The 13,781-nt window shown below is 49.9% G+C and overlaps 1 protein-coding gene across 3 annotated transcripts in view; it reads left to right on the top strand.

The window, feature by feature from the left end:
• Positions 1 to 12,273: 12,273 nt before the first annotated feature.
• PTPN23 (protein tyrosine phosphatase non-receptor type 23) overlaps positions 12,274 to 13,781 on the top strand; it is a 34,272-nt gene continuing 32,764 nt past the window's right edge. For 2 of the 3 annotated variants that reach the window (XM_042929163.1, XM_042929164.1), the window contains exon 1: positions 12,274 to 12,427. In XM_042929163.1, coding sequence (XP_042785097.1) covers positions 12,344 to 12,427 — 84 coding nt within the window. In that variant the 5' untranslated portion in view covers positions 12,274 to 12,343. Of the gene's footprint in view, positions 12,428 to 13,016; positions 13,024 to 13,781 lie in introns of those variants that run through there. The other variant, XM_042929167.1, reaches the window with a different exon arrangement.

Here is a 13,781-nt window from a genome sequence, read left to right on the forward strand (position 1 = left end):
GGAGTCTGGGTTCCCATGATGCACAGTGGAATTGCACCCAGGGCTGCCTCACTGGTCTCCTCCCCTCAAGTCCAGCTCGTCTCTAACACTTCATTCATTCACTCATTCAATCATTTATTTCAGAAACATTTGATTGAGTCTCTCTCCTGTGGTTCTCACCAGAGTGTGGACTGACCCCCTTGGAGGAACCTGGATATGTGAAGGGACATTTAATTGTCACAGTGACTGGGCAGGGTGCAGGGGCGCTCAGGGTCCTGCGTGAAAAGAATTGCCCTCCTGGCATTCCAGGGGCGCCTTGTTAGAAACTCATTCCACAGCCACCTGCAGCTGGCTCCAGAAGGCCTAGCTGTGAGTAGACACAGTGTTATCTGGCTGGCGACACAGGTAACGCCAGCTGGTTTGAGGATCATGAATGAGGAAAGAACACTTCTGCCTGGGGAAGAGCAGAGAGGCTTCCTGGAGGAGGTGACTTTGGAGCTGTGTCTTAAAGGGTGAGTAGGATTTATAGATGGGGTGGTGCAGGAATTCCAGGCAGAGAGAAGTAGGTGTGCAAAGGCAGAGGGATATGGGGAAATACAGGAAAGGGGCATGCTTAGGGCAGCAGTGGAAAGTGGATGGGTGAGAAGAGGTCAAGGTGGGTTGCAGGGCCCCTCTTCCCTTCTCCAGCCCTAGAAATTCTGCAGGATGTTGGCCACAGTGTCATACTTGGCTTCCTGGTACGTGTAGCACAGGTGGCAGCTTGGAGCTCTCAGCTCCTGGAGTGGCTGCCCCAGAGGACCCAGCAGAATGCCTAGGGAGGCAGGTACAGGGAGCTGGAGAGGTGATGCTGGATAGTCAATCCCATCATCCTCACTGACCCCCTTTCCTGCCCTGCCTGTGACTCATCTCTCCCAAGGCAGGGGTAAAGAAACTGAGGCACTAGCAGCAAGCTAGGTGATAGGACTGGAGGAGGTCCCCAGTCAGCCCTTCCCCTGGGAACCCAAAGGGCCTGGCCAGGCCTGGGCTGTGAGACTTGTTTCTCCTCTGGCTGTTCCACTCAGTGGCCAGGAGGCCCCACCTCTGGTTCCCATTTTTCCAAACGTGGGATGCGAAGGAGGGTCAGTTTCCAAGGAGTCTTGGGTCCAGAGCTCAGGGCCAGAGCACAGGCATTGTCCTGAGAACCGGGAAGCCAGGACCACCAGTGTCTCCCCACCTCACCACCTCCCAAACCTTGGGCAGTCATCTCCTCCCCTCACCTTCTCAAGACAACTTGCCTTGAGAAGACTTTGATGAGTCTTTTCATTTCCCAGATGAGGAAACTGAGGCCCCACTGTGCTGAAGTCAATGGCCTCAGTGGTGGCCCCTCAGTGGTCTGACAGTGACCTGGCAGAAAGTCACCAGCGATGGGAACTAATCACAGGGAGGCTGGAGGAGGAAGAGGGGTGGGTGGAGGCGTGGGAAGAGTAGGGGGGGAATGGAGGGAGGTAGGGAAGTTGGAGGGGAGATGGGGGGGCGGTGGGAAGGACTGGGGGAGGAGGCAGGGGAGATGGGGAGTGGGAGCTACTGGGGGAGGAGGCGGGGAGGGGGGTAGAAGGGGGCGGGACGGGTGTAGAGGCGTGGAGGAGGCGGGGCCCATCTCTGCTCCCTCCGCGGAGGCGCCGGCAGCAGGAGGGCGAGGAGGCTGGTTGGTCCCTGCTGCGGGAGCGAGCACACGGACGGGATCCCCGTGGGAGCCCGCCTGCTGCACGACCCTCCGCGGCCCTACTCGAACCCTACTCGAACCCTCCTCGAACCAGGGATGCAGACAGAGGATGACCCCGAGCCGGGCCCACAGTGGAGGCGTGCACTAAATAAAGGACGTTCAGTAAGTGATTAAATGGGAAAAGGCCTCCATAAATTAGCATGCCCGGAGGAGGCCATATTTGTGGAAAATAGAAGTGTGTACAATAGAAAAGATACAGAGGACGATACACTAACGGTTAATGTCGGTCCCTGGGTAGTGGGGTTGCAGGAGATTTAAAATTTTATTCTGGGTCTCCACATTTTGTTCATTCCCTATAATAAAACGTCATTTTCCTAATTCTATAAAAACGATGATCTCTGGGCGGATTTTGGTCCTGATTTGTTCTCTTTTTTATATTTAGTAATTTTTTAAAGCATGCGTTGCTTCTTTAATAAGGATTGATAATCATTTATAAGAAGAAAAAGCAATAAGGGAAAAACAGGTTTTTAAAAAGTCCAACCTCACATGGCCAGGTTGAGGTGGGTGGAGGCAGACACACAGCGAGCGCCCTTGAGGTGGGAGAGTGGACAGGACTCTCTTCCACTGCCTGGGGCTGGGAAATCACCCCACCCTCCCTGAAGGCACACCTTCTCTTTTCTCCTGAAGTTGAAGTGGGTGGTGGTGTTGGGATTCCAAAGAAGCAGGAGGAAACTGGTGATCAGATTTCCCTTTTCAGATGACAGAACAAAAGCACAGTTACACGTCGGAAGGGGCTCAGCCAAGGTGTCTGCACTTCCCACCAAAACCTCTTAAAGGGGCCTCCTAAGTGGCCTCCACGGAGATCTAGTGTGTGGGGGGCTTTCAGGAACTAGCTACAGGATGCCACTGCATAGCTGCATACGACCTTGAGGGGTCACTTCCTGGCTTTGCCCCTCAATTTCCACTTCTGTGACGTAAGAATACCTGCCTTGCACATTCAGCTGCGGGAGAAGGGCGATAGGGCTGGCACCGGACACCGGAAGTCCCCCACCCCCACCCCCGTGTGAGGCTCTAGAGAGACCAGTTCAATTCTCGTCTGTCCTTTGAAAAACAGCTCTGCATATTCCTTTATGCCCAGGGCCTGAGTATAGGCTGAATCCCTAGACCCACATTTCACCCTTGGGCAAACCCCCAAATTTACCAGCTAGCCAGCTGTCAGGCCTTGAGATTACAATCTCTGTCTTACCTTACCATGGAAGAAACATTATCATAATAACAGCAATAGCTAATGTTAACCACTCTGTGCCTGTGACAGGTATTCTTTCCTGTTCTAAGGCAGATGGTACCTGCTTCCCCAGCCTGGGCCCTCAGACACTTACCGAACTAGGCGGCAGGATGGCTTCCAGAAGGCTGAAGAGGGGCTGACCTCATTGCCCCCGCTGAAGAACCAGAAAGCCTGGGTGACAGTCTCCTCATAGCTCGGTTGGTACTGGGCCACACAGGCCACTGCTGCCAAGCCTACCTCTAGCCGTAGAGTCCTCCAGACCCCCGCCATTGTCCTTCCTCTGATCCACTGCCACTTGCAATCCCTTTTAGGTGCTACCCTGGCCATTTTGCCCAAGGGCCTGCTGGTGAAACATGTAGGGCTGGTGCCTTCCTGAAAGGGGCCTCTCCTTTCCTATGCTACAGATCAGGCAACCAGTCCAAACGGGGACTGACAGTCCCCAGTTTAAAATGGAGCCCCCGATGGGGCATCTGGGTGGTTCAGTGGTTAAGCCTCTGACTCTTGGTTTTAGCTCAGGTCACGATCTCGAGGTTTGTGAGTTCAACTCTCTGAGTCTCTCAAAAATAAAGAAATAAACTTATTTTTTAAATGGAGCCTCTGAAAGATTTTTTGGGGGTGGGCTCCCTCTATTCTGGAGGCTGTCCAGGAGTTGGAGGCTGGCCAGAGTCCCAGTGGCCTGAAAGGACCCAGCAGCCAAAGGCCAGCTGACAGTGCAGGCTGTGCACAAGGGGACTGCAAAGGCCAGGGAAACCAGGGACCTGGAACAGGTCAGCTGTGGGGAAGAGGCCTAGTCACAGGAACAGGCTAATTGGAGTGACTGGCATCTGCCTAGTTTTAAGTTTTATCCTATCCAATAAGAGACACCAAGTTTAAAATATAGCCTCAGAAAGATTTCTGAAGTCTGGACTCCACAGCCTGAGGTCATTCTGGTGTTTGGAGTCCAGCCACAGATCCATGGACCTAGAGTGCCCCCTGCAGACGGAGGCCTGCTAATAACGTGCAGCCGGTGCATGCTCAGGCAGTGCACATCAGGGTAGCCAGGACAATGTGTCAGGCAAGGCTGACTCATGGGAGAGGCCTGTTGAGGGGTCCCTGGCATCATCCTAATAGCAAGCCTTCACCTACACAAATACGTATATTTGCCCTGCAGGCAAAGATGGAGGAAACTGCACGCTGGCCAGGATATCGTCCAGTAAGAGACACCTGGGAGTCTTGATTGCTGGAGAAACCAGAGACCCCATTGAGCAGCCAGTCCAAATAGGGACAGTCACTGAAAGTTGCCACTTCAGAAAGATATTTTAGGGGTGGGCTCCCTAGTTCTGGAAGCCATGTGAGTGGCTCTGTACCAATTCCAGCTCCACTTACCTAGAGGACCCTGGGTGACCTCGGTCACCTGAGGTGGCTTTCAGGGCAGTGGTGGTTTGGGGGGGCAGTGATGGCCTAGAGATGCAGCTGAGACTGGGCTCTGACCAGGACCCGATTTTGCAGATGAGGAAACTCGGGCACCGGGAAGTTAAGAACTGGACCCAGGCACAGAGCTGGTAAGTGGAGGTGCTGGGATCCCAACTACTGCGTCTTCAGCATGAGGGCTGCGGGGTGGTCCAGCCTGCTGGGAGCCGAGCTGCACAGGGTGAAGACAGGATTCCAAGCGTCTGCCCAGCAGGAGGTTTCTCCGAGACCCACAGAGCAGGTGACTCGGCCCGGGGGCCTGAGGTTGAGCCAGGGGGTGGGTGAGGTTCTGGGGGACTCTGGAGGGTGGAGCGAGCAGGAAGTGGACACTCCCCAGAAAAGTCATCCACCTTCGGGAGGCAAGATCCTATTCACGTGAGTGGTCTACGCCAGTTTTTTCTTCAGCCAGCACCACAGGCAGCTGAGACCTGCAATTCCTTCTGAATGTCCCCACAGCTTCTTCACCTCCTCGAGAAGATGTTTGGAGCAAGAAATTTTCACACGGGCCAAAGAATTATGAGAAAAGCCCAGTGAACCCTTGGCCAAGCCCCTCCCCTTCTCGGGCCTTAGCTTCCCCCTCGCTCTAATGGGGTGGCCAAGAGAGGGGCACAGATTCCAGGAACAGAGCCCCCGCCCAGTGGCCTGCACGTGTCAAATGGGGTGGAGAAAGCAGCTGTGGCCGTATTGGGCCCACGGGGACACACACTTGTTCCAGAACCAGCAATTTGGCTCTACTACCCACAGACACTGAGACCTCGGCTAGGAAGACCTTGGCATCTGAGAATCCCATGTGTTGACCCCAGCCCTGGCCCATCAGGTTTGGCACCCCTCTCCCCGCCCAGGGGGTGTCACTGCAGGCTGTCACTGCAAAGGCCAGGCTGTCACTGCAAAGGCCAGGATGTCTCAGAGTTCTGCCATGTTTAGCTGTGCTACTGCTTATTTTTGACTGATGTTTACTCATCCATCTGATTAGTATAAAATGGACTTTCATCAGGGTTCGGGTTTGCATTTCCCTGGGTACTGATGAGGCTAGACATCTTTCCATTTGTGTCGGGCTGTTCTTGTAAGTTCCCTTCCAAGTTGTGTGCCTATTTTCCTATCAGGCTGTTTGTCTTTCTTGGGAACTGGTGAGAGTTCTTTATGTACTCTATTATTATTATTATTATTTTTTAAGTAGGCTCCATGCTCAACGTGAGGATCGAACTCACAACCCCGAGATCAAGAGTCACATGTGCTCTACTGACTGAGCCAGCCAGACACTCCGAGTTTTTTACATATTCTAGATGGTAATCCTTTGTTGGTTATGTCTGACAGATACCTTCTCCCAGTTTTGTATTGTCCTTCCATTTTCTTTATGGTGTCCTGTTTTTAATTTTATATATTTACATAATTTCAGACTTACATAGAAAAGTTGCAGAAGTAGTGTAAAGAATTTCTTCATACTCTTTACCCAGATTCCCCAAACGTTAATATTTTATCATATTTGCATCCTCTTCCTCTCTTTCTATAATATTATATATATAATACATACACACACACACACACTTTTTTCTCTTCTCTCCCTGCCCCTTCCTCCCAGACACTTGAGAGTAAGGGACAGGGGCAGAATGATGCCTTTTCCCACCTAAATACTTCGGTGTATATTTTCTAAAAATAAGAGCATTCCCTTATACGTAAATATAACATTGAACAAGTCTCAAATTTAAGAAATTAACACTAGTACACTACCATTATCTAATCTACAGACCCTATTCCGATTTCAGCAGTTTTCCTAGTGATGTCCTTTGGTGCAAAAGAAAATCCCGTATCATGTGTTTCATTCCATTGTTATGTCTCTCTAGTGTCCTTCAGTTTGAAACAGCATTTCTTTGTGTTTCATAACACTGACATTTTTGAAGATTATAAACCAGCCATGTCATCAAACCCTTAATGTAGGTTTGTCTAACTTTGATTCAAGATTAAAGCAATGTATTTTTGAGGCTTTGTCCTCAATGCCTAATACCTAAAAGCACATGACGTCGATTTACCCCATTGCTGGTGATACTAAATTCCATCACTTAGTTAAAGTGGAGTCTATCAAGTTTCTTCATTTGAAAGTTACTATTTTTCCCTTTGTAATTAATAAGTATATCGTGGGGAGATACTATGGGACTATATAATTGCTGTGTTCCTTTATTTCTTAAGTTCACTAGTTTTATGTCCATTGATGATTTTGCCTGAATTATTAATATGGTTGCTGAAGAGTGGTTTTCTAATTTCTTCCTTCCTAATAAATCTAGCAGTTGGCTTTCGGCTGTTTGTCCTGTTATTTACTTATACCTGTATAAGTTCATGTATTCTTTTATTTGATGGGGTATAATCCTTTAGTATCCTTATATTTTGATTCTCAAATTGTCCCAGATTTGGTGGATGAAGCCTCTTAAGCTGGCTCCTGTGTTTTATGATGTCTTGCTCAACAGAATTTCTTAACTCAGATGAAGTTGAATTTATTGACCTTCCTTCATGGCTGGTATTTTCTATACCTTAAGAAATCTTTCCCTGTTTGACTTATAAAGATATTCTCCTATATCTACTTTTAAAAGTTAGAGGTATTTGCCTTTCTCATTTCAGTCCTTAATATCCCTAAAATTAACTACTTTTTCCCCTAAAGTTTATTTATTTTTGAGAGAGAAAGAGTGACACAGAGAGAGTGCATGCATGTGCGAGCAGGAGAGGGGCAGAGAAAGAGGGAGAGAGAGAACCCCTAGCAGGCTCCTTACTGTCAGCGCAGAGCCCAACTCGGGGCTCAATCTCACAAACCAAACAGTGAGATCATGACCTGAGCTTAAATCAAGTTTAACCAACTGGGCCACCTGGGTGCCTCTACCTGGAATTAATTTATGTTAACTTTTCAACTGTAACACGAATACAAAAAATGCTCAGTAGAGAAGTGTACAGCCTGGTTTATTTACCTCTTACAGAAGTAAGGAAACAAATTCCTGTAACCAGCACCCTGATCATTCAAGAGACAGAACATTCACAGAATCCCACGAGCTCCTCGTGTGCCCCCTACTTCCAATCATTTCTCTTCCCCCACTCCCAAAGATGACCATTCTCCTGATTTCATGCATAACTGGAAACATGACGTGAGGTAGACTCCAGGGTTTTCCAGAGAAAACAAAACCAAAAGAAGACAGATAGATAGTTAATAGACATGTAGATAGACGGACTGATCTTAAGGAATTGGCTAACGTGATTGAGGGGTTTGCCACAACCAAAGTATGTAGGTATGTTAAGGACAAAGTATGTTAAGGACACCAGTTGCTGGATTAGGGCCCACCTTAATCCAATATGATGTCATCTTAATTTGATGATGTCTGCAAAGACCTGATTTCTAACTACAGTCAGTCACAGATACCCGGGGGTTAGGATTTCAACATATCTTCATGGGGGATACAATTCACCCCTTAACAGACTCCAATTTAATTGTTTCCACGTGGGTGACTAGTTGACCTGCATCATTTTGTCAGTGGCGCCCCCCCTCCCCTTTCCTCTCTGGCCTGCGGTGCTAACTCTGGAGTCCATTAGATGGACTTGGAAGGGTTCAGGGGGCCCTGGGTGGCTCAGTTGGTTAAGCGGCCAACACTTGATTTCAGCTCAGGTCATGATCTCATGGTTAGTGGGATCAAGCCCCACATCAGGCTCTGTGCTGACAGCATGGAGCCTGCTTGGGATTCTCTCTCTTTGTCTCTCTCTCAAAATGAATAAATTTTTAAAAAATAATAAAAGATGGACATGGGAGGCTTTGGTCTGTTACTGGGTTTTCTACACTGTTCTAATGGTCTAATGTTATGTTCCTGATGAAATACCCACCCTGTTCCAATTACTCATCTTTCTAACAGGATTAGATATCTGGTAGAACAGATCTCATTTTGTTTCTCTTCTTTAAGACTGTATACTTTCTTCTTAGTCCTTTGCTTTTCCATATAAATTTGAGACACATCTTGTCAACTTACACACACACACACACACACACACACACACACACACAGAGACATTGGGAATTTGACAGGAGTTGCACAGAGTGTGAGGATAACCTCTCTTCTTCTAGGAAGACTTCTCTCCTCACCTACCCCATTAGGCTCTCTGTCCATTCCCCACCCCCGAGATTCACACTCTACCCACCCTCTACCCTGTTCTGTGGAGGCGATGTGGCCTAAACACACACCAAATCCCACCCCATTCTTCCCTGTGGTATATTCTTTCCTCAAGTCCACCCCACGTTTCCTGTGTGTGCCCGGGTCCTCTCTGTGAAGACCCTGAGGCAGCAGTTCTGCCCCCACCTCCTCTCTGTAGGGCCCAGAACAGAATCCTGGGAATCCAGAATTCTTGGTATGGGTGTTTCCTCCGAGTCACCATCCTCCTCCCCAGTCCATCAATATTGCAGCCAGTGTAACCTGTAAACCTATGTACGATCATCTCTCCTCTGTGCCAAACCCTCCCGTGGTTCCCCAGACCACCCAAGGAAGAGTCCAAGTCCACACCATGGTTTTAGGGACCGTATACCACATGCAACCCCCGACCTCACCTCCACCCTCTCTGACCCCATCTCTTGCTGTTTTCTACACGTCCTGGACTCAGCACTCTGGCCTCCTTACTGTTCTCCAGGCACGATCTTGGTTCAGGGTCTTTGCATTTTCTTCTCTTCTCTCTTTCTAGGACTGTCTTCCCCTAGCTATGTCCCTGGCTTGCTCCTTTACTTCCTCAGATCTCTGCTCAAATAGTACCTTCTGAGTGAATCTTTCTCCCCACCCCACCCCGTATAGATACAAAATTATAAATGTCCCTTCCTCATACTCCCATCCTCCTTTTTCTGCTGCTTTATATGTTTTGTCTTACCATAACTCTTCTTGCCATCAAACATACCGTATATTCTTTATTCTGTTAATGTCTGTGACCCCTCACTAGATTGTGAGCTCATTATGGCAGAGATCTTTGCTTGTTTTATTAAAAAAAATTTTTTTTAAGTTTATTTATTTTTGAGAGAGAGAGGGAGAGCAAGCGAGCTGGGGAGGGGCAGAGAGAGGGAGAGTCAGAAACCCAAGCAGGCTCTGTGCTCCCACCAACAGAGCCTGATGTGGGGCTCGAACTCACAAACCACGAAATCATGACCTGAGCCGAGATCAAGAATCAGTGGCTCAACTGACTGAGACACCCACGCGCCTCGATCTTTACCTGTTTTATTCAACAGCACCTAGAACGGTGCACAGGGCACAGGGCACAGGGGGTGTTGAGTAAATATTTGTTGAATAACTGAGCTGGGAGGGACGATACCCAGGCCCAGCCTGGACTCTACAATTCGCTTGCTGGGAGACTTGATCGATCCATTCACCAATCCAGGCCTCAATTTCCATTTCCATAAAATGGGGGGTGGATGTCTGTGTCTCTGAGGACCTTCCAGCCCTGCTGAGTGTGATGGGATTGTGTTGAGAAAGGGGTGAACTGATCTGGCTGAATGGGGTGTTTGCTGCCCCCTTGTGATGGGTTCTCCTCTTCCTCAGTCCTATGGAGTCTTAGGCTTCCCCAGACTCCCAACTCTGTCCATTCCTGTGAGGAAATATGTGCATTGGGAGGGCACTTCTTACCCCAGGCACATCCTTTCTGCTGTCTCACCTCCAATGGCCTATCCCTACCCATTGCCTTAACATTCAAGGCCCTCTCACAGAACCTCTTGGTTTTTGATACGTCTCACACCAATTGCCCTTTACATCACTGACCCTGTGTTATAGGCTGAATTGTGTCTCCCCCAAATGCATATGTTGAAGTACTAACCCCCAGGACCCAGAATGTAACCGTATTTGGAGAAAGAGGTTATTAATTTAACATGGGGTCATGAGGGTGGGCCCTAATCCAGTATGACTGGTGTCCTAAGAGATTAGGACACAGACATGCACAGAGGGAAGACCATGCGAAGACACAGGTAGAGGACATTCATCTACAAACCAGAGTGAGGCCTCAGAAGATACCAACCCTGCTAACACCTTCATCTCAGACTTGTGGCCTCCAGAATTGTGAAAAAATTAAATTCTGCTGTTAAAGCCACTCAGTCTGTGATCATATCTGTAATTGTAGTTCAACCCCAGAAGCACCACGTGGGGACAAGGTGGTCCCATTCTAAAGAGAAGGAGAGTGAGGGGCACCTGGGTGGCTCAGTCAGTTAAGCATCTGACTTCAGCTCAGGTCATGATCTCGCAGTTCATGAGTTCGAGCCCTGTGTCAGGCTCTGTGCTGGCAGCTCAGAGCCTGGACCCTGTTTCAGATTCTCTCTCTCCTCTCTCTCTCTCTCTCCCCTCCCCCACTCATGCTCTGTCTCTCTCAAAAATAAAGATAAAAAAAAAAGTTGAAAAAAAGAAAAGAGAGTGAAGCTAGGGGAAGGAAGGACAGTAGGGCCAAAGGTGCTGCTCTAGGAAACTGATTAGGTAGGGACCCATCTGCCTGGCTCCTTTGAATCCTGGAGCCTAGCCAGAGATCTCTTTTGTAGCTGCAGTTCCACCCACCTGGAATGCCTGCCTCTCTGGGTCCTCCCTGTCTTAGGAGGAGGCTTCCTACTCCCAACCTGTCCTGTCCCTTTCTGACTGTTCCAGTCCATACTGACTTCCAACTGCTTAATCCTGACCCTTTGCCGTCTCGTGTTTGGGGCCTAAACTGTCTGTCCTGTGGCCAAATTGCTTCCTGTAGCTGCCTGCTTCATAGTCCCATGTCCTATCTTGCTTCTTTCCTTGCTCAGCGATGCTATGCTATGTCTCCCACCGCCATAGCCTCCTCTGGTCCCAGCTGCTGTGTCCAGGTCTAATGATTCCCTTATGGCTGGCCACTACCACACAATCAGAGGACCCCAAGATGGGCTACTTTATGTTCCTGCATTTCATTTACTATAAATTGTGTTGGGGCAACTTTCTCCTCTTCCTCATGGTTGGGATTTTTCAGGGCATGGGCATTATCTTCAATGCCTTCACCTATGGCCAGGCGACCTCAAGATGGTCTTCCAGAAATAAGCTCTTTTAAGGTACTGGTCAATTTTTCCCTTCCCTTAAAAAAATAATTGCAAGGTCCTGCATTTTCTTTTCAAAAAATTTTATTGTAGTAGAATATACCTAACAAAGTTTGTATTTTAATCGTACAACTTGGCATTAAGTGCATTCACATTGTTTTGCAACTATTACCACCATCCATCTCTAGAACTATTTCATCATCCCATACTGAAACTCTATGCCCATTAAACACTAACTCCCTGCGCAGAGCCCCAAGTGGGGCTTGATATCACAAACTGTTCAGATCATGACTTGAGCCGAAATCAAGGGTTGGTCGCTTAACCGACTAAGCCACCCAGGCACCCATAAGATTTTAAGTTATCTCTGCGTCCTACCTGGGGATCGAACTTACAACGCAGAGATCAAGAGCGGCAGTCTCCACCATCTGAGCCAGCCAGGCTCCCCTTGCCACGTTATCTTTATAGAACGCCTGCCCCTGTCTTCTATGTCCCCGACTCTACTTGGGACTATAAGCTTATGGGCTCCAATGCACTTGCTCCGACACAGGAGCGCCAAGGCCAAGGCCAGGACCCCATGACCTGGCTAGGGAGGAGAAAACCACCCTGCCCCGGCTCCGCAGCTAAATGGAGGAAGACTATCATTCCCAGACACCCTTTCGAAGGGGGCTGGAGATTCGCCTTCCACGCCCTCCCCGCGGAGGAGTGAGCATGCGCAACGGCAGCTGTGCTTGGCGCTGAAGGCTGCGCGGAGGAGGACTGCATTTCCCAACAGGCCCTGCGTGCAATTTTCGGCCCCGCGTGACGAGTGACTTCCGGCGTGGAGGGGCGGGGCGCGAGGCTGAGGCAGCAGCTGGGGCAGCTAGGGGAGCGGCCGGGTGGCCGGCGGGCACAAGCCGCCATGGAGGCTGTGCCCCGCATGCCCATGATCTGGCTGGACCTGAAGGAGGCCGGTGACTTCCTCTTCCAGCCGGCGGTGAAGAAGGTAAGTGCACCCCCCCCCCCCCCCACCTCTCCGGCGTAGCTCCGTCTGCCAGCGCGTGACGCCCCCTGCGCGTCCATCATTTCCCTAGGCCCTGGTCGCAGGGTCGGATGAGGCCAGGAGGGGCCTCCCCTGGCTTTTCTCAGCCTGGTTCCTCACCCCCCCCCCCCCCCCCCCCCGCCCTCCGCAGACATTCCTCTCCCCTCCTCGCCCGCTCGGGGCCAGCATCCGCAGCCTTTTTAAAACCCGCTTCCCTACTTCTTCCCCGGGCCATCCACGGTTCCCACCGAGGCACCAGACTTCCTCCGTGTGACGCTCCGGACCTAGTTCTGCTCCGCCCCTCCTCCACGCCGGGACCGCCCCGCGGGGGAGCGGTGGGCGGCCCTGGCCGTCTAGTTTGAACTGTGCCCTCCGTGCGCTATCAGTCCAGGAGCGGACTGGGATGGACGCCGGTGATGGCTCAGCATGTGTGTTTCAAGATGGGAACCAGAGGAATGCCTGACCTCTCTGCGTTTGGGGTCTCTCTGACAGTGCGATTCTCTCCGGTCTGTTGAGAATAAGAACCATATACAGGAGCCCCCTTGGACCGAAAGATACAGGTCCTTGTCATTTTGGGGGAGGGTTATTGCTTTTCTTAACTGCCCGAAGGGGATAACAGTTGTAGCTCCTGAAGAAACATTTGCAGTCGTTGTGTTGAACCGTCAGTTGGACGGGGAAGGCAGGCGGGTTTGGTGGTGATGGAGGAAGAGACCTCTGTGGCGAGATCAGGTGGGGCTGGTACAGAGAGGGGCCAGGTGTGTTGAATGAGCATCGGGTGCCCTCTGAGACATCTCCCGTGGGGAGGGCCACCTAGTTGCAGTGGGTCAGAGCAGAAGAGAAAAGGAGCCAGGTTGTTGCAGGTTGGCATCCTTGTGTTTTCAGTAGAGCAGCTACCAAAGTAAGTCCCAGGTAATCTAGGCAGTGGACCACCCAGCAGGGTGCTGAAGAAGAGGGATAGAAGAAGGACAGTAGGTTTGGAAGTAGTTACCCCAGTAAACTATCTCCCTCCTCTTTACACTGCCCCTGCCTTAGTTCAGACACTCACAGTTTGTATTCCTTTGATTCTGTCATGAAATCTCTTTGGGTGTCTGTTTCCTCATTTGTGAAGACAGGAAATTAGATTAATCTAAAAGTTAAGAGTTTTGTTACCTTTTCCTCAGACTTTGGCCTTCTATCTGCTCTCTCATACAAGCACAATTAGATGACTTTTTCTAAAACAACAAAACTCCTTTGTTTTCTAGTTCAGTCCCAACCCATTTAGAGGTCAGCCTGACCAACCCCAATTCTTTCAGTATTTTTTGAGGGTCCAGTGTGTGCT

The sequence above is a fragment of the Panthera leo genome, chromosome A2 (genome assembly GCF_018350215.1).
Source record: "Panthera leo isolate Ple1 chromosome A2, P.leo_Ple1_pat1.1, whole genome shotgun sequence".
In the NCBI taxonomy this organism is placed as follows: domain Eukaryota; kingdom Metazoa; phylum Chordata; class Mammalia; order Carnivora; family Felidae; genus Panthera; species Panthera leo.